This window comes from Manis javanica, chromosome 7 (assembly GCF_040802235.1).
Source record: "Manis javanica isolate MJ-LG chromosome 7, MJ_LKY, whole genome shotgun sequence".
NCBI lineage: Eukaryota > Metazoa > Chordata > Mammalia > Pholidota > Manidae > Manis > Manis javanica.
This window is the reverse complement of record NC_133162.1, coordinates 84,050,070-84,068,647: the sequence shown is the minus strand read 5'-3', so window position 1 is coordinate 84,068,647 and position 18,578 is coordinate 84,050,070. Positions and strand designations below refer to the sequence as shown.

Genomic DNA, 18,578 nt, shown 5'->3' with positions numbered 1-18,578 from the left:
TCAGATAATAGAAAAACATTTTAATATACTGTTTCCTGATTAATAAGTGCATTTCATAGATTGACACCACTTATGATTAAACTGGCAGGACTTAAACTGGAGGGCAGTGAGTATCAGAGATAGTAGAGCAGTTAATGGTTCCTCCTCAAAGCAGAACAGGTAAATGTCATAATTATGAATCTGGGATGTTATATTTAAACTTGATATAGTCCTTTCAAAACTGGCTTCTAAATATTTAGAACATTGGTTTTGTAGGCATTTGTTCTCTAGGCCTTCAGATTTTTTTCTAAATGAATTTCTCTTGATACTGGTATTTTTAATATATCACTTTATATACTCAACAAAGTGTGAAATTTCTCATTTCAAGATATTCACTATTGCTGTTTAATGAAAACTAGGACCTTTCTCATATGTTCCTTCTACAGTGGAATAGGGTGAGAGAGTAAAGCTTTGAATCCTCTATAGACTAAAACATAATAAAATTGTGAATCACTGATACAGAAAAATGTTCACTGTTTATTTTAGGGGTCTTGATGCTCTCAGCAAAAAAGTGAAGGCTTCCACAGTAGACTTGCCTATAGAGTCTGTAAGTCTAAGTCTGCAGGACCTGATTGGCTACTTCCACCCACCGGATGAGCATTTAGAGCATGAAGACAAGCAGAACAGATTACGAGCTCTAAAGAATCGGCAGAATCTCTTCCAAGAAGAGGCGAGTTTCTACCAGCTCTCATTTGTTTTCTGTCATTGTCTTGGGAAAACAACAACTTGGTGGGGAAATTTCTCTTTCTGATACCTTTGCATTTTGAGATCTAGAGGAGCACGTATTTTTACTGTACAAGAGAACAGCCTTGGAGGAGTTCTGCAGTGAGTATTAATACTCTATCAATGAGTATTAATCTTAAATGATGGAACTCTTCAGTCTCTTGCCAAAGGATGTGTCATTTTACCTTCTACTCAGCTGTCACACTAATTATTTTTTGCATTGTAATTTGCTTTGTGTTAGTTATATAAACACAGAATCTTAAATTGTCTGAAGAATACAGGCTTTGGAAAGCACAATGGTTTTCAAAATGTTCAGCAGGTTCTTCTTGGCTGCTTGGAAACCTCAGGGTCCACAGGGAGCTTTGTGTTGAGGGTGGAAGCTGCCCAGGAAAAGGCTGCCCGCCCAGGCAGAGCACCAGGATCTGAGCTTGGATAGAGCAGCCCCACTTTTTCCTTGTGCATATGTAAGTTTCTATGTAGGATTTTATTTCGCAAACGTTCTACTGCTAAAAAAGAGCTCGAGTGCCACATTAGAATAGTGAAAGACTGAGTAATATGTCTAATGGCTCTAATGCTAGTGTCAGAACTAACACCTTTTCAAGAGTTTCAGTGGGAGGATATTGAGTAAAGCTGGCATGGCAAATCAGGCCAGCTCCGCAAGTGGTCACGTTCTTCTCAATGCTCCCTGTATATGGAATAATGCATTTTTCTGAGTAAACATTTTTTTGTAAAGGTATCTAAGAAAAAAGGTTAGGGAACATTGTTGAGTTTCCATAATCCCTATCCCTAATTCTATGTTCTTCTAGTTTTAAAACTGCTTCCTAATTTTCCATCAAAAACCTTTAAAACTGACACTCAGTTTTGAGGACTTTTTCACTGTGTATACAAAAAAACAAAAACAAAAATGTATCTAGACACCATAATGGTGTGAAAGTGTAAGAACTATCAAGATAGTCATAACAACATGTGGTAGTTTACTGGGACCTTTTCTTTTTGTAGATGACAAATTGTTAGACTATATTACATTTATTTAATAGCCAGAAAAACTGAAACAAAATATTAGGCTGTGAAAATTTAAAATATTGATTTGGATTTTTTTCAGTTTTTCATATAAGACAATCTGGAGCGGGAGGGACCTAGACATGTTCTTAGATCTATAGCTGCTCATAAAATGTGTGAAAGAAGTTAATTTAATTAGTCTACTCTTTATAGCTCTTCCTTTCATGCAGTTTGCCTTATTTTGGCAGTCTTTGAAGCATGATTTCAAGTTTAGACTGTATCTTGCAGAGTTCTATAATGAATTTCTGATTTGCTTTAAATATGTCTTCATGAACTTTTCTGTATTAATTTATTAGCTGTTCAATTTAATATTAAAAATAATAATAATGATTATAATGATGCTTACTTTAAGAATAAGGATTTGCTCTTATGCTTATGTAGGGGAGGAAAAAAGGTCTTTTTCCTCTATTCATCTTAGTTTCATTGGTTGGAGCCCTGTAAATGAGATTGACAAGAAAGACAGATATACAAGAGAAAAACAAATAGAAACTTATTAACCTGTGCATTGTCGATATACATGGAGGTACTCTGTGATGAGTAACTCAAAGGAGTGGTTAGAATTTGGACTTATGTAGAATTTTAACAAAAGAACAAATTTATAGAGAAGTGATAAGACAAAGGAAAGGAATTTTGAGCTTCTAAGGGCAGCAAATTGTGGGCAGGTAAATATATGGTGGAAACTAGTGGAAGATTAGGGCTAGTTAGTAAAGTTTGTTATGTAGATTCCTCTGGGCTGATAGAATCAGTTGTGGAGAGACAGCTGTGTTCAAGCATCATTCCGCCCTTGTTGGTAAAGGGGGGAACAGAGGAGTTTTCTGTGTCTGTTTTGCTCAGTTGGCTTCAGCTAAAAATAATCCTTATGCCTAAGTGACATATTTTGGGTGGCATATCTGAGTAATTTTACTTCCTTACAGTAGCATACTCTCATGACTGATTTATTAATCTAGGTATTAAATCTTGAAAATAAAATTAAAAAGTACATATTTTTATACTGTTCTGCTTCTATTTGAGAATTTAGGATTTAGAAACCACTTGAATTATGTCAAGAACATTTTATTTCACATGCAAGTATGTTTCTTCCTGTCCATTGGATAAATGTTCTCAGGTTTCTTTATTATTAACAGATTTACTTTAAGCTAAACTTTTATTCTTTTTAATCAACTTGGCATTTTTTTCTTTGTGAGCAGAATCATGGTTTCTGATGGTGTTTTTTTTTCTCAAACTTCCAGGGAATGATCAACCTCGTGCTTGAGTGCATAGACAGACTGCACATCTACAGCAGTGCAGCACACTTTGCTGATGTTGCTGGGAGAGAAGCAGGGGAGTCTTGGAAATCGATTCTGAATTCTCTGTATGAGTTGTTGGGTAAGCAGTGTGGTTAGGTTTTCAAGGCAGTTGACTTACATCTATTTAAAATAATCACATGATAGTTACAGTGGTTTTATAACATGCTTCTTAATTGAGGCATTCAGTTTTTACTTCTGTTGCACTAAATTCAGTGATGCTTAATATTTAAATCCATCTGTGAGTATGAAATGTGGCCGGAGTGGTAAATTTGTCTTTGGTTAGAGGAGGAGTGCCATCAAGAGTGTAGTTCTGTAGGTGGAGGGACACTGTGTGCATGTGACTAAAATTTTCTTTTTATTCTGAAGTTGGTCCCACAAGAGCTGCCCTTACCCCCTCACAAGGATTTCCTCCCCTCTCCTGCTCTAGTCGTTTTGAGCTCCACATCTGCATCTTTAGGTATGTTTGACATACATTAAGCAACAGATATACAAGAGAAAAACAAATAGAAACTTATTAACCTGTGCATTGTCAATATACATGGAAGTACTCTGTGATGAGTAACTCAAAGGAGTGGTTAGAATTTGGACTTATGTAGAATTTTAACAAAAGAAAAAATTTATAGAGAAGTGATAAGACAAAGGAAAGGAATTTTGAGCTTCTAAGCGCAGCAAATTGTGGGCAGGTAAATATATAGTGCTGAATTCCTGGGGCTCTAAACTAACATAGGCTCTCATTATTTTTGGTCTGGACTATTCCAGTAGCTTCTACTTGTCTCTTTTGGTTTACTGGGTCTTGTAGTTGTGAAGGGTCTGAGATTTTCCCATTTTTGCAAGCTATGAGTTAGTATGCAATTAGTATAAAGAGTGGCAGTTCATTTTCCAAAGCAATGGCCATAGCCAGAATATCAGCATTTTTGGTGCTGGTTCCTTGAGTCCTGCTTCCCACAGGACAACATGAAGGGGACGGGTGATGCTGTGCATGCTATGAGTTGAGTTCCAGGGCAGGAATCTTGAGCTTAGGGAATTCACATCACTTACACTGGAAATATGCCTGTCTGCCTTTGCTCCGGATGAAGACAGTGTCTCTCTTTTCCAAGGTGCTTGCTACAGATTCCTTGAAAAGGTGGCTTGAAGCAAAAACTTTCAGTGGCCCATTCAGAAGACATGCAAAAACTCAGTATCTATGAGAATGGTCTCTTTCTCTTTTTGTACTTAACTCCCCAAATCCCAGATTCATCTAGTACCTTACAACTTCACATCACTTGCTTGTTTAGGGTTTCATTTTCCCCGTTACTGCAGAGGTAAAGTTCAACTTGCTTCACCTGATACATGAGGCCCTGACTAACTCTTCCAGCCTAGTCTTGCCCTCTTCCCACCCCTTCTTTTTAGTCATATCAGTTTTCTGAATATTTTCTTGTCATGCACACCTCCATGCCATTTTCATACTCTCATCTTTTCCAAAAGTCGTATACTGTGTATTCTCCAAGGTCCAGTTCACACACCACTGCTTATTGAAGTTATCTTGATATTTCTCCTCTTATGCATGAGCATTTCCCTGTCTCTCTGTTTTCTTGGCACTTAATTTACTTGTATTATATCACTCATCACATTCATTACTCAGTTTTTTATATGACTGGTCTCCCAGGCAAGGATAGCACCTTTCTGATTTTTGTATCACTATCACTGAACTTCGTATCTGGCACATTGTAGGTGTTCAAGAAATGTTTACTAATTAAATGACTGAGTGCTAATAGAATAGGAAAGTATGTGCCTAAGTAGAGAAAAGACATATTTTTTATTGTGATGAATGAAAGGTAGTCAAAATATTTGAAAATTCTCATCTGATTGAACTCTGTTAAAATTTATTGTTGTAATACTATTTAGCAAACAGAACTCTTGTTCCTGCTAGAATTTTTAATATGCTTCCCTCAGTGGGCTATTTGATGTGCCATTACAATTAAACACATGCAGCTTGGCACTTTCAGACTAAGGAGTAACACTGGTGAGCATGTGAGGACTCAGAATGGGACTTTAAGCAGGACTGGGATATTGAGGCCTTCTAGAAATCTGGGTTTATTATTTTACCCATGACAGTCATCAGGGTAAGGATTCTATGATGCCAAATGCTAAAGAGTACATTTCTTTGCCAATGAAGAAGTTACAGAACTGGATTTCTGGATGTAGTAGAGGCTGACATGTGGTAGAGTTTTTAACACCCTGGTTTAACGTCCTCCCTTGGGATGATGCTGGATTCATTCCTCTGACAAATGAGATGCTTCAGGTAAGAGGCACATCATGTGCATGTGTCTGAAGGTAGGAAGGATTATGTGCAGAGAGGCTATTGTTGTGAATAAATAGGTAATGTGCATCTTGCTTATGTTTTCATATCCATTCTTTCTGTAGAGTAACAGTTGTTCCCTCCAGCAGGTCCATTTGTTCATGTATCCATGAGTAATGAACACGTCCAGAGAAATTATAATTAGTTTCCTATATCATAGAAAAAGTCTATTCCAGCAAAGTCAACACTTCAGTTTTATCCCTTTGGGCTGCTTATCTCTCAAGCCTGTGCTCCTTTTAATTTCACAGAGCTCTTTGGGGATTAAGTCTGAAATTTTAGAACCTACTGAAGTAGCAGTAATAAACTGTATGAAATGCTGGGGGCTTGGTGGATGCACAGCTCCTCATCAGAGTAGGTTTCCTGGTTTGATTTTTAATGAGGATGTGACTAGAGATGTGAACTTAAAATGATTTAACTGATTAGATAGAGAGGAAAGGAGCCGTTGTTGTAGGCAGGATGGTGTATCTATTCGGATAGGTTCAATTTAATTGCAAAAACCTCAACTCAGATGGGCTCAAACAGCAGAGGGCATTTATTGGCTTCCATAACTGAAGTCTACCAGTAGGTTTGACTCAATGGCTTGATTGTAGCATCCAGACCAGTTTCTTTATGTTTGATCTGCCTTCTGTGGGTCTGCTTCTTCCAGTCCAGTTCAGCTGGCTGCTCTCAGTTTGCAGCATTGCGGGTTTCCTCTCTGACTTGGGAGAAGTGAAAGATGGCTGCTCCTAGAAATTCTCTCTTAGGAAAGAGCATGCTATTTCCTAAAACCTTTGTAAAAAACCCTCTTTTCATCTCATTAGTCTAAACTGTGTCTATGACCCACTGTGAGCCAGTCATTCTGGCAAGGGGACCAGGGACTTTTCACAAAGTCTGGCTTTTACAGATTGGGAACCCACTCCTGAATGGGGCCAAGCCCTTGGACTGCCTGGGCAGCCAAGAGAGGTAAGCTGTACAGAGAATGCTAGGGAAGAAACTAAAGTGTCCACCTCACATGTTAACTTATATACAAAAATTTTATGGACTGAATTTCATCTGAGTGCTTTCATTCATTACCTAGCACCATGCTTTAACAGATTTGGTACTTAATATGTATTTGTTTGAGATATTTAATTAATATATTAGAGATTCCCATTGAGGCTAGATTTTTTCGTAGCTGGGTAGATGTGGTCATTGACTCACTTTATAACACACCAGTGAACCTGTTACTCCTCTATGATTATGTTCTTTTCTTGAAATACAAAAGCTTATTAGTAAATCAACATGGAATTTCAGACAGATTACTAAATTTGTGATTAGTTTCCCTATCTGCAAAGTGGAGGAAATAATAGTGGTTATTAGGCAATTCCGTGAGTTAATGTAGGTACTTAGAAAAATGCCAGCATATAACATTATTATATTATTATAAATATTATTATTGTTATAATAAGTATTATTTGCAAAATGGCGGTAATAATTCCTCTTGTAATGTTGGACGGCTTAAATGTGGTCATGTATGTCAAATGTGGTCAGATGCTTAGCATAGTATGTTATTGTTCTTATCATTCCTCCCATTTCTTTTGGATACTTTGCTGTTATCCTCTCCCTCATTTCCATAGTAAAATTTTCTTCTCCACTTCTTTTTGTTCTTGCTATCATTTTTGCCTTTTATGTATGTCTTGAAAAGAAGCTTCACTGGGAACTCCCAGATGTAAACAAAGGAAGTTTAGAGTAGCTGAGAGAAGACAGAGCATCATGGGTATTGCTGACACGTAGTGCCTCTTGGTTTCATCAGAAAATGGAGGGAATAAAATTTTCTCCATGGTTTCCTCAGGCTGAACATTGTATATTCCACTATTCTACCCATTCTCTGAACATGTATCACACATCTTGTACATCTGTGTCCTCCACACCTGTTACATAGCTGGTAGTCAGGAATTTCTTGAGATCATGTTGACAGTTGGACACAGATTTCTAGCTAATCTCCCTGCCTCCATGCCTTCTAGCCAGCAATCTTTATTTCAGGCTTCAGGGAGCCCTCACACATTCCTCATGATTTCATGGGCTCTCTGATACTTAGTATATGTGTCTCTTACTCTGGTCTTTGGCATACACAGCCCCCATGGCTGGTCTGTGCCTTCGTTCCCACCCGTGACCTTACGCACTTTGTCCTATTCGTTCGGCATTGTGTCCTTCCAGTCCCTTCCTCCACTCCAGTGCTACACTTCCTTAATGTCTAGAATTATTTTATATCATTTATTTTTATATTCTATAGTAAATATGTTTATATTTTGAAAATATATGTATATATAAAATATTTTTTAAGTATATGTATCTATTTCCTTAGTTATTTACATCCCATTTAATTAAGAAGGGATTTGAAGGAACTATTACTTAAAATTTACATAATTAGAATCCCTTAAAACACATCTTAAAGTAGGATAATGATATAATAACCATATATGTCACTAAGATAACAACAATCATTTCAGGCATATGCATACATTGTGGCTTTTAAACTAATTTTTTATGCTACAAGAGACATAAGTTCTGAACACACTTTATATTATACACACGCAAACACACATACATGCTCTTAACTTTAGATTTTGTCTTTTCATATTGCTACTTCTGAGAGGGTCTTTGTTAATCCTTCACACCTATGTCTTTTTAAATTACCTCCCTTCAGAAAAGCTTTCTTTTTCCTTTGTCTGTTTTTCCCAGGTATCTCACCTCTTAATTCTTTGTTCAGTCTCCCAACAGGACATCTTTTGTAATAGAGACTGTGTCATGTTGGGGAGTACATGGACTTAGAGTCCAGTGGGTCTGGATTTGAATAGAAGTGTCATCCACTCATCAAAGATTGATTGAATCCCTGCTGTGGGAGATGCCTTAATCTGGGCAGTGAGAGACAGTCGTCACCAGGATATCGTGCTTGCTCTCGATAGTGATGGTTGAGTATGAGAAAGCACAAATAACAAAGCTAGCTATTACACTCTAAGTGAATGACTTCACTGCCTTGACCACCTTGATGCAAGTTATTGTTAAATAATGTCACTAAGTGATTAATGAAAGACAGATAAATGTGAGGCAGGGGTCCAGATGGCGGCATGAAATGAGCCTGAGCTCACCTGCTGCCACATACACACTGAATCCACACCTGCATCTAGAGTAAGTCCTCCTGGAGAACTGAGGGCTGAGTGGGAAGCTACACAACACCGGACAGAGAGACTGCATAAAGAACAACAGGAGAGACTGACATGGCAGTGATGAGAACCCCACCCCTGATGCTAGGAACTGCAATAGGAAGGGATTCACTGGTAGATCTGCACAGATTCCCATCCCTGAGGCATAGGAAAAAACCCTGGTTTAAAGTGCAACTAGAATACAAGGAAAGGAAGTGCATTTATTGACACGAAAGTGGCCGCTTAAGTGTGGGAAAACTGCTGAAACTCTCCAGGGTAGAATGTGCTGGCAAGTACCATTGCTCATGTTCCCCCACCACCTTGATAGCAGGGAAGCGATTAGGTTCTGGGTGTGCTGGCTGGCCTGCTGCCTCAGCAAACCTCCAATCCTTAGCCTTCACCAATACCCCTCTCAGGAGGTCCTGCTCCTTCCACAACTGAATGTGCTGACCTGAGACCAGCAGTTCCACCACAGAGACACCAGTGCAGCACACACCAGGACACCCCCACCTTTTGCTCATTTCAGCTCCATTTGTCCCACCAGGAGGCCATATTGCAGAGTGCCAGTGTATCCCAGTCCACACAGACTATAGTTCCAGCCAGTCTGCCAAACCCGTTGGGTACCCACAGTCTACCCAGAGGACATTCCTACACAAGGCCACTCCTTCAAGACTGGGATAAGTAGCTGTTTCACTGAATTCATAGAAACAAACACAGAAAATCAAACAAAATGATGAAGCAGAGGAATATGCTCCAAACAAAGAAAAAGCAAAAGTTTAGAAAAAGAACAAAATGAAACAGAGTTAAGCAATTTACCTGATAAAGAGTTCAAAGTAATGGTCATAAAGATAGCTATCAGACTTGAGAAAAGAGTGGATCAGCTCAGTGAGTACATCAGCAAAGAGATAGGAAAAAAAAAGAATAACTGAAATGAAAAATATACTAGAGGGAATCATCAGCTGATTAGAGGATGTGGAAGAATGGATCAACCATCTGGAAGAAAGGGAACAGAAAGCACTCATGCTGAACTGAAAAATAGAAAATAAAAATTTTTAAATGAGCATAGGTTAAGGTACTTTTTGGACAACATCAAGCATACTAACATGTGTATTATAGGAGTTCAGAAGGAGAAGAGGGAAAGGGGTGAGAAGCTAATTTGAAGAAATAATGACTGAAAACTACCCTAACCTGGGGAAGAAGGCATCCATGTCCAGGAGAAGCAGAACATCCTAAACAAGATGAACCCAAAGAGGTCCACATGAAGACACATAATAATTATAATGCCAAAAATTAATGATAGAGAATCTTAAAAGAAGCAAGAGAAAACCAGCTAGCTTCCTACAAGGGAAACCCCTTGAGGCTACCAGCTGATTTTTCAGCAGAAATTTTATAGGCAAGAAGGGAGTGGCATGATATATACAAAATGCTGGAAGAAAAAAAAAACCCCAAAACCTACAACCAAGAATAATCTATCTGGCAAGGTTATCATTCAGAATTGAAGGAGAGATGGGGTTTAGCAGAAGCTAAAGGAATTTGCCATCACTAATCCAGCCTTAAAAGAAATGTTAGTTTCTTTGAGAGGAAAAGAACAGTTCACAATTAGAAGCAAGAATATTACAAAAAAAAAAATCAGTGGTGAAAGCAAACATTTAGTGAGGTTGTAGATCAAGCACTTAAAAGCTGGTATGAAGGTTAAAAGACAAAAGTAGTAAAATCAATTATATCTAAGAAAGTTAATTAAGGAAATAAAAAAATTAAAAAAATATAAAATATGATATATATAAAACATGGAGGAAGGGGAGTTAAAACTGTGCTCATGTTAGAATACATTCAAATTTAAGTGACTATCAGCTTAACTTAGACTGCTGCATAATTAGGATGTCATATATATACCTCATGGTAACCACAAACTAAAAACATATGACAAAATCACAAAAAATGAAAAGAATCCAGGCATAACACTAAAGTCATCAGTTACAATGGAAGGGAGGCAGAGAAGAAAGAAACAGAAGAACTACACAAACAACCAGAAACAAACAAAGTGGAAGTAGGTACATACCTATTAATAATTACACTAAAGATAAACAATCTAAATGCTCCAGTAAAAAGACATAGGGTGACCAAATGGATTAAAAAAAAAAAAACAAGACCCGTCTGTATGCTGCCTACAAGAGACTTGCTTGAGACTTAAAGACACATACAGACCAAAATTGAAGGGATGAAAAAAGATAGTCCATACAAATGGAAATGAAAAAAAAACTTGGTAACAATACTTATATAAGACAAAATAGACTTCAAAACCAAGAATGTGACAAGGTAAAAGAAAGGCATTACATATAGATAAAGGGATCAATCCAACAAGAGGATATAGCAAATATAAATATCTATGAAGTCATCATAGGAGCACCAAAATATATAAAGAAAGTATTAATGGACATAAAGGAAGAAGCTGACAGTAATACAGTAATAGTTGGAGACTTTAACACCCCACATACATCAATGAATAGATTGTCCACACAGAAGAATCAATAAGGGAACAGTGGTTTTGAATGACACATTAAAACAGATGAACTGAACATTATATATATGGAACATTCTATCCTAAAAAGCATAATACACATTCTTTTCAGGACTACATGGAACATTGTCCAGGATACATCACATGTTAGGCCACAAAACAAGTCTCAGTAAATTTAGGAAAACTGAAATTGTATCAAGCATCTCTTTCCAACCACAGTGGGATGAAACCAAAAATGAATTACAGGAAGAAAACTAGAAAAAACAACAACAAAAGCAACACATACTGTGGAGCTTAAACAATGTGCTACTAAACAGCCAATGTATCAACAAATAAAGAGTAAATTAAAATAATCTAGAGAATAATGAAAATAGAAACAGATGGCTCAAATCTTTGGGAGGAAGAGAAAGCAGTTCAAAGAGGGAAATTATAATGGTACAGGCCTACCTCAAAAGAGAAAAAAGTCTTGAATAAACAAACCATCTCTATACCTCAAGGAACTAGGTAAAGAAGAACAAAGCCCAGAGTTAGTAGAAGGAAGGAAATAATAAAGATCAGAGCAATAAAGAAAGAAATGAAATAGTGACTAAAAAAATCAATAAAGATCAATGAATGTAAGAGTTGGTTCTTTGACAAGATAAAAGTTGGTTCTTTGACAAATATAAAAGACAAAGATAAAAATTGAAAATACCTTTAGCTAGACTCATCAAGAAAAAAAATTGCAGGCCCAATAAATGAAATCAGACATGAAAGAGAAGTTATGACACCACAAATACAAAAGATTATAAGAGATTACTCTGAAAAATTATATGCTACAAATTGCACCACATAGAAGAAATAGATAAATTTCTAGAAACACGCAGTTTTTCAAAAATGAACCAGGGATGAATAGAAAATCTGAACAGACTAATTACTAGTAATGAAATTGAATCAGTAATTCCAAACTCCCAATAAACAAGAGTCTAGGACCAGATGGCTTCACAGAAGAATTCTACCATTTATAGAAGTTAATACCTATCCTCAAGCTATTCCAAAAAATTGAATACTATGAAAAGCTTCTAAATACATTCTATAGGGCCAGCATCACCTGGATATCAAACCCAGGCAAGGAAACTAAAAAAAAAAAGAAAAATTACAGACCAATATTCCTATTGAGCATAGATGTAAAAACCCTTAACAAATTATTAGCAAACCAAATTCAAAAATACATTCAAAGGGTCATTCACCACAACCAAGTAGGATTTATTCCAGAAGTGCAAGGTGGCTGAATATCTGCAAATGAGTCAATGTGGTGTAGCACATTAGCAAAGAGGAAGGTAAAAATCATATAATAACCTCAAAAGATGCTGAAAAGGCATTAGACAAAATTCAACATCTCTTCGTGATGAAGACTCTTAACAAAGTGGTTAAGAGGGGACATATTGGAACATAATAAAGGCCAAACGTGAGAAACTTACAGCTAACATCATACTCAATGGCAAAAAGTTAAAAGATTTTCCTTTATGATCAGGAAACCAGAGAAGGATATCCACTGCCACCACTTTTTCCAAAATAGTACTGGAAGGTCTTAGCCACAACAATAAGACAAGAAAAAGATTAAAAAAACACCCAAAATGGTAAGGAAAAAAGTAATAATTTCACTGTTTGCTGATGATGTAATACTATATATAGAAAACCCTGAAGACTCCATCAAAACAATATTAGAACTAATTAGTGCATTCACTAAAGTCATAGGATACAAAATCAATGTACAGAAATCCATTGTTTTCTAAATGAAAATAATAAACTAGCAACAAGTGCAATTAAGATGACAGTCCCATTTGCAATTGCATCAAAAAGAATAAAATACCTGGGAATAAATTTAACTAAGGAAGTGAAAGCCCTGTACTCTAAAAACTATATAAGACATTGATAAAAGAAATTTAAAGTGAGAGAAATAAATGGAGAGATATTCAGTGATTTTGGGTTGAAAGAATTCATATTAAAATGGCCATAATACTACTCAAAGCAATCTACAGATTCAAGGAGATACAGAACCTTGAATAGATACCCCAGAAATAAACCCACATTTACATGGTCAATTAATATATGACAAAGGAGACTAGAATATACAAGAGGGAAAAGACAGTCTTCCATGAGGGTGTTGGGAGAGTTGGGTAGTTAGTTACATGCAAAATAATGAAATTGAATCAGTTTTACACCATTCACAAAAATAAATTTGAAATGGATCAAAGACTTATGATAAGACTTCAGATACAGTCTTCAACTATAAATCTCTAAAAGAAAACATTGGCAGTAAAGTTTTGAACATTGACATTAGTATCTTTTTTCTGGATATGTTTCCTGAGGCAAATGTAACAAAAACTGAAGTAAACTGGGCTTCATCAAACCAAGAAGCTTCTGCAGAGCAGAACAAAAAAGGCAGCCTACTGAATGGGAGGATACATTTGCAAATGATAAACTTTGTAAGGGGCTAATGTCCAAAGTATAGAAAGAACCTATACAATTTAACACCCCCCCAAAAACAACAGTAAAAAACTAATCCCATTTAAAAATGTGCAGAAGACCTGAGTAGACATTTTCCCACAGACATACAGATGGCCAACAGACTCATGAAAAGTTGCTCTGCATTACTAAATAGCAGGGAAATCCAAATAAAAACCACACTGAGCTATCACCTCACAGTCAGAATGGCTAGTATCAAAAACAAAAAAATAACCAAGTGTTGGTGAGGATTTGGAATAAAAGGGAACACTTGCACACTGTTGGAGTGAATGTATATTGGTGTAGCCACTGTGGAAAGCAGTATGGAGGTTTCTCAAAATAACTAAAAATAGAAATACCATACAACCCAGTAATACCACTCCCAGATATTTACCCAAAAGAAGAAAAAAAATCACTAATTCAAATACATATATGCATTCCAAGTTTATCTTAGTATTATTTACAATAGCCAAGATCTGAAAGCAATGTAAATTTCATCAATAGATGAATGGATAAAAAAGAGGTGGTATATATATATACAATTGAATATTAGCCATAAAAAGGAATGAAATCTTGTCATTTGCAGCAACATGGATGATGGATGGACCTACAGGACATTATGCTAAGTGAAGTGAGACAGAGAAGACAAATTCCATATGATTGCACTTACATGTGGGATCTTAAAAACAAAACAGAAATAGACTCATAAACTCAGAGAATAGAGTGGTGGTTGCCACTGGGGAGTTTAAAGGTGAAATAGGCAAAGGGGATAAAAAGGTATAAACTTCCAGTTGTAAAATCAGTAAGTCATGCAGGAAAAGGTACATTATAGGGAATATAGTCAATAATATTGTACTGTATTTGTATGTTGGCACATGGTAACTACACTTACTGTGGTGAATATTTAGTTGTGTATATAATTGTCATATCACTATGTTGCACACCCAAAACCAAGTAAGAATTGTTTATCAATTAAAAAAAATATTTTAATTAAAAAAAATTCAGACAGCAAAAGACAAATACCACATGAATTCACTCATATGTGGAATCTAAAAACATAAAACAAGTAAAGAAATAAACAAAATAAAAACAAACTCATAAATATGGAGAACAAACCAGTGGTTGCCATAGGCAATGGGGGTAGGGTTTGGGTGAAATAATTTAAGGGGATGAAGAAGTACAAACTTCCAATTACAAAATAAGTAAGTCATGGTGGTGAAAACTACAGCATGGTGAATACAGTCAATAATCTTGTAATACCTTTGGTGATTGATGGTAACTACATTTTATGGTATTTTATGATGTGTATAATTGCTGAATCACTGTGTTGTGCACTTAAAACTAGCATAATATATATCAGCTATACTTCCATGAAGTAAAAAGTGCCAAATTTAATAAAATAATTAAGAAAATAGAAAAAGGTGAGGCAGTAAATTTGATTATACAGAAATTAAAATATTTATGATAAATATCACTATAAAATAACAGGTCAGAATTTTGTAAAATATGCAATCTATATGAAAGACAAAGACACAGCTTCTATGATATGAAATTTTCATAAATCTATAAGTAATGAAGATACCATTTAATGTAAGCACAGACAACAGATGGAGACAGGTAGTTCAAAGAACAATAAAAAATTCTCTACATTGCAAATAAAGAAATGCAAATTAATAAGGTTCATATTTTACTTATTAGATTGGCACAGATTAAAAGCATTATAATATCTGTGGGGAAAATGTTGGGTGATATGTTCTTGGTGGCAGTGTAAACTGATGAAATTTTAAAAACAAACAAACCTTGGTTGACAATGTACATCAAAGTTTAAATGTTTTACCCTCTGAAATTTTCTTTAAAAATGCATTCTAGAGATACATTTGTTAAAGCACAGAAAGATATCCACTGTAAATTGTTATAAATAGCATGAAGTTGAAAACTATTTTTCTCTCAGTAGGGGATTGGTTATGTAAATAATACAATACCTATATAGTGTGTGTAATACTGTGTTATCACTGAAAATTGAGATTAATATATCATTTGGAAAATTGTATGAAACAGGCTAAATTGCTGTTTTTGTTAGTTTGGCAATCTATGAAATGGCATTAATTGAAAAAAGAGGTAATCTGTTTACTGTATGCATAATAAGATTCCAATTGCATAAAATTAAAAATACATGGAGGGAATTATTCTTGTATATACACTGGACATTTCTGAAGAGATGCACAGAAAACTGTTAGCTAGCCTCTTCTTGGGAGGGAACTCCTACTTTTCTGTCTTACCTATTACATAAATATTTTAAATTTATTTATAGGTATTCTACAATGGAAAAGAGTAGCTAACAGAAATGTGTAATGCTAAATAACTGATGAAAGAAAAAGTTAATATAGTAATTCCAATTGAATGAGAAAAAAGGATATAAACATGTCCCATTGCATATAGAGAATCTCTTGCAATATATACATAGTAGTTTTAATGGTAGTTTCAGATGTTGAATTGTGAGAGATTTTGTAGTTCACATGTTCCTTTGACTGCTCTTACACTAATGAACATTGATTTCATGATCAGAGAAAATATAATAAAACCTTATTTTGACTTAGGAACCATTGGCTGCCAATAGCTTTTATTGAAGTTAGTGTACTCATAGGACAGGCAGCCGTGTGTGTGTAAGCATGAGCTTCGGTTTGCTCAGATCTGCAGCAATAACTGGAGTTCAGTAAGATATTTGTATCTCACTGTCTTTCTTTACCCAGCTGTCAAAAAAGTCTTATCCAAATATCATTAATTCCAAATTTGTTAAGCCTCCTCTCCATTCTTCCAAATATGTGTATGGTAGATTCTCTCTTGGGGTTACATGTGAAATAAGCTGCCGCCTTCTCTTTTTTCAGCAGGTTTATTTAGCATGGAAAGAAAAGAGAGAAGGTAGGAATGATAATCTATAACAATTTAAAAATTTGACGTGCTTATATTTAATACGTGTTTTAGGTGGAGAATGACAAAAGTAAATTTATGACCTTGCCATCTGGAAGACCTAAGGATCTTGTCGACACCAATATTCATAGTTTGAAAACCATTGCTGTGGCATGCTTTCATACATCTCTTCTGAAACTGACACATTCTGCATGAGGTTTGCAAGACAGGATGATTTTCTAAAGATATCTAAGAACTGGCTCTTTGGAAAACTCTAAGAATCTCATTTTATGAAGATTCTAGGTATGAAACAAACAGGATAGCCTGCTGCTCTCTTAGGAAAGCAGAACTTACCAGTTTCTGAATCCTTTAACACTCAGGAAGGAAAAACGCTGGGGGAAGGTAGTCAAGAGATGAAAGACCGGGTGTTGACTTTAAACACATTTATAGCAGGTATTAATCTGGCATTTGGTAGACAGACATTTCCTGTCTTATTCCCCAGGAAATCTGGGAAGACATTCTATAGTCAAGACATGATACTTTTTTTCCAACTTCATAATTACCTCATTTCTGTGAAATGACATAACAGCTGCTAATATATTTTTAATGGAAATTCATTTTGTTAACAGTTTTGCCTATGTATTACTAGGACCCCATCCTTCTTACTTCTTCTGGAGAGGGCATTCAAGCAGGAGGAGATTGTGGTGGGGGCAGCATAGAGTAGGACCTGACTGCCCATCTGGAATTGAAACTGCCTGGCTTTGAGTCTGGACTCTCCTGTGAGCTGCATGAGCAGAAACACACTGTTGTCTTGACTTACCTTCTCCTCCACAAGAAAGCTGCTGTTCGCCTCCTGGTCAGGATAGAGGAGGAGGAGAAAAGATCACATGGTTCTTTCTTAGTTGTGTAGCTGTGTGTCCTCTGGCTCTGGCCAGAAAGTTAGAGCTGTGGTGCCAGGGGCAGCTGGCAGTGGCTGAGAGCTGACTGTCAATGGTTGGCATGCTGGAAGCTTTTAGCCAAGCCCCAGTTCCTGAGATGGGGCAGCTGCCCCTCTCTGCTGGGTGGCTGTTTGCAGCTCTTTGGCCCATGTGCAGTAACAGTCCATCTCCAGCCTGCAGCCTGAAGCCTTTCTACTGTTCCTGTTGAGTGGACTCAGGATGCCCACAGAGGTGCTCTTTCCCCATGGCCCAGGAGAAACCCTTCTGCATTCTCAGCCCAGCGCAGTTATATAATATAGACCAATCCACCCGGAGCAGATATTCAGTGCTTCTCTCTCCTGGGTGACTTCCTGGAGACTCAGGTTGACTCAGGAGTCACCAGACCTGAGTTCACAGGGTCCTCCACCGGAAGGGACAATTCCTCAAGCACTCCATGAAGTTTCCATGGCACTATAAGCTTCAGTTTCTCAACAACATGCTGGGGTTCTTTTTTGTTGTATTGGTTTTTTAGGGTTTCCAGGATTAGGAGCATCTACTTGTTACTCTGTCTCTTGTTTTAATAATCTTTGTGGTTTCTAATTCTGTTGGCTCTCACTGGCCCTGTGAGAGTCCTAGTCACTGTATTTCCAAACTTTGAATGTCAGCTCCAAGTGGCAACATTGTTTGGTTTCCTGCTGTATCTCCAGCACCTATAACAGTGCTTAATGTACAGCAGGTAATCAATATTAGTTGAATAAATTTTAAAAGTGAGGGTTTTCTTGGAAAGTCTTTGCATACCAATCCATCTGTAGTTTTCTGATTCTTTGAGTATTTTGAGAAGTTTATGACTCTTAGAATTTAAGGAACCCAAAACATGAGGACACAGGAATGTTTTGATAATAATAAATGTAGACTAAAGTTTTTTTTGACAATAATTTTTCAACTGACTGCCAATGTTACTTGTGTTTCATATTCTGATTGGATAAAAGTTTAGAGATTTAATTAGTTATTCAACATTTTAAGAAATTGGCTCAGTGAACTAATACTTCCTTCATTAGAGCTTAGTTCAAAATACATTTGTAACATTTAAGTTATACTGTGCTTAACCACTGATACTCCATAAGTGAATGGATGCTGTTTATTCAT

The 18,578-nt window shown here is 36.3% G+C and overlaps 1 protein-coding gene across 5 annotated transcripts in view; it reads left to right on the top strand.

The window, feature by feature from the left end:
* Window positions 1-18,578, top strand: part of RYR2 (ryanodine receptor 2) — an 894,209-nt gene that overhangs the window by 467,311 nt on the left and 408,320 nt on the right. For all 5 annotated transcript variants that reach the window (XM_073241246.1, XM_073241245.1, XM_073241243.1 and 2 more), the window contains exons 15-16: window positions 526-709; window positions 3,051-3,186. In XM_073241246.1, the coding sequence (XP_073097347.1) occupies window positions 526-709; window positions 3,051-3,186 (320 nt within the window). The remainder of the gene's footprint in view (window positions 1-525; window positions 710-3,050; window positions 3,187-18,578) is intronic.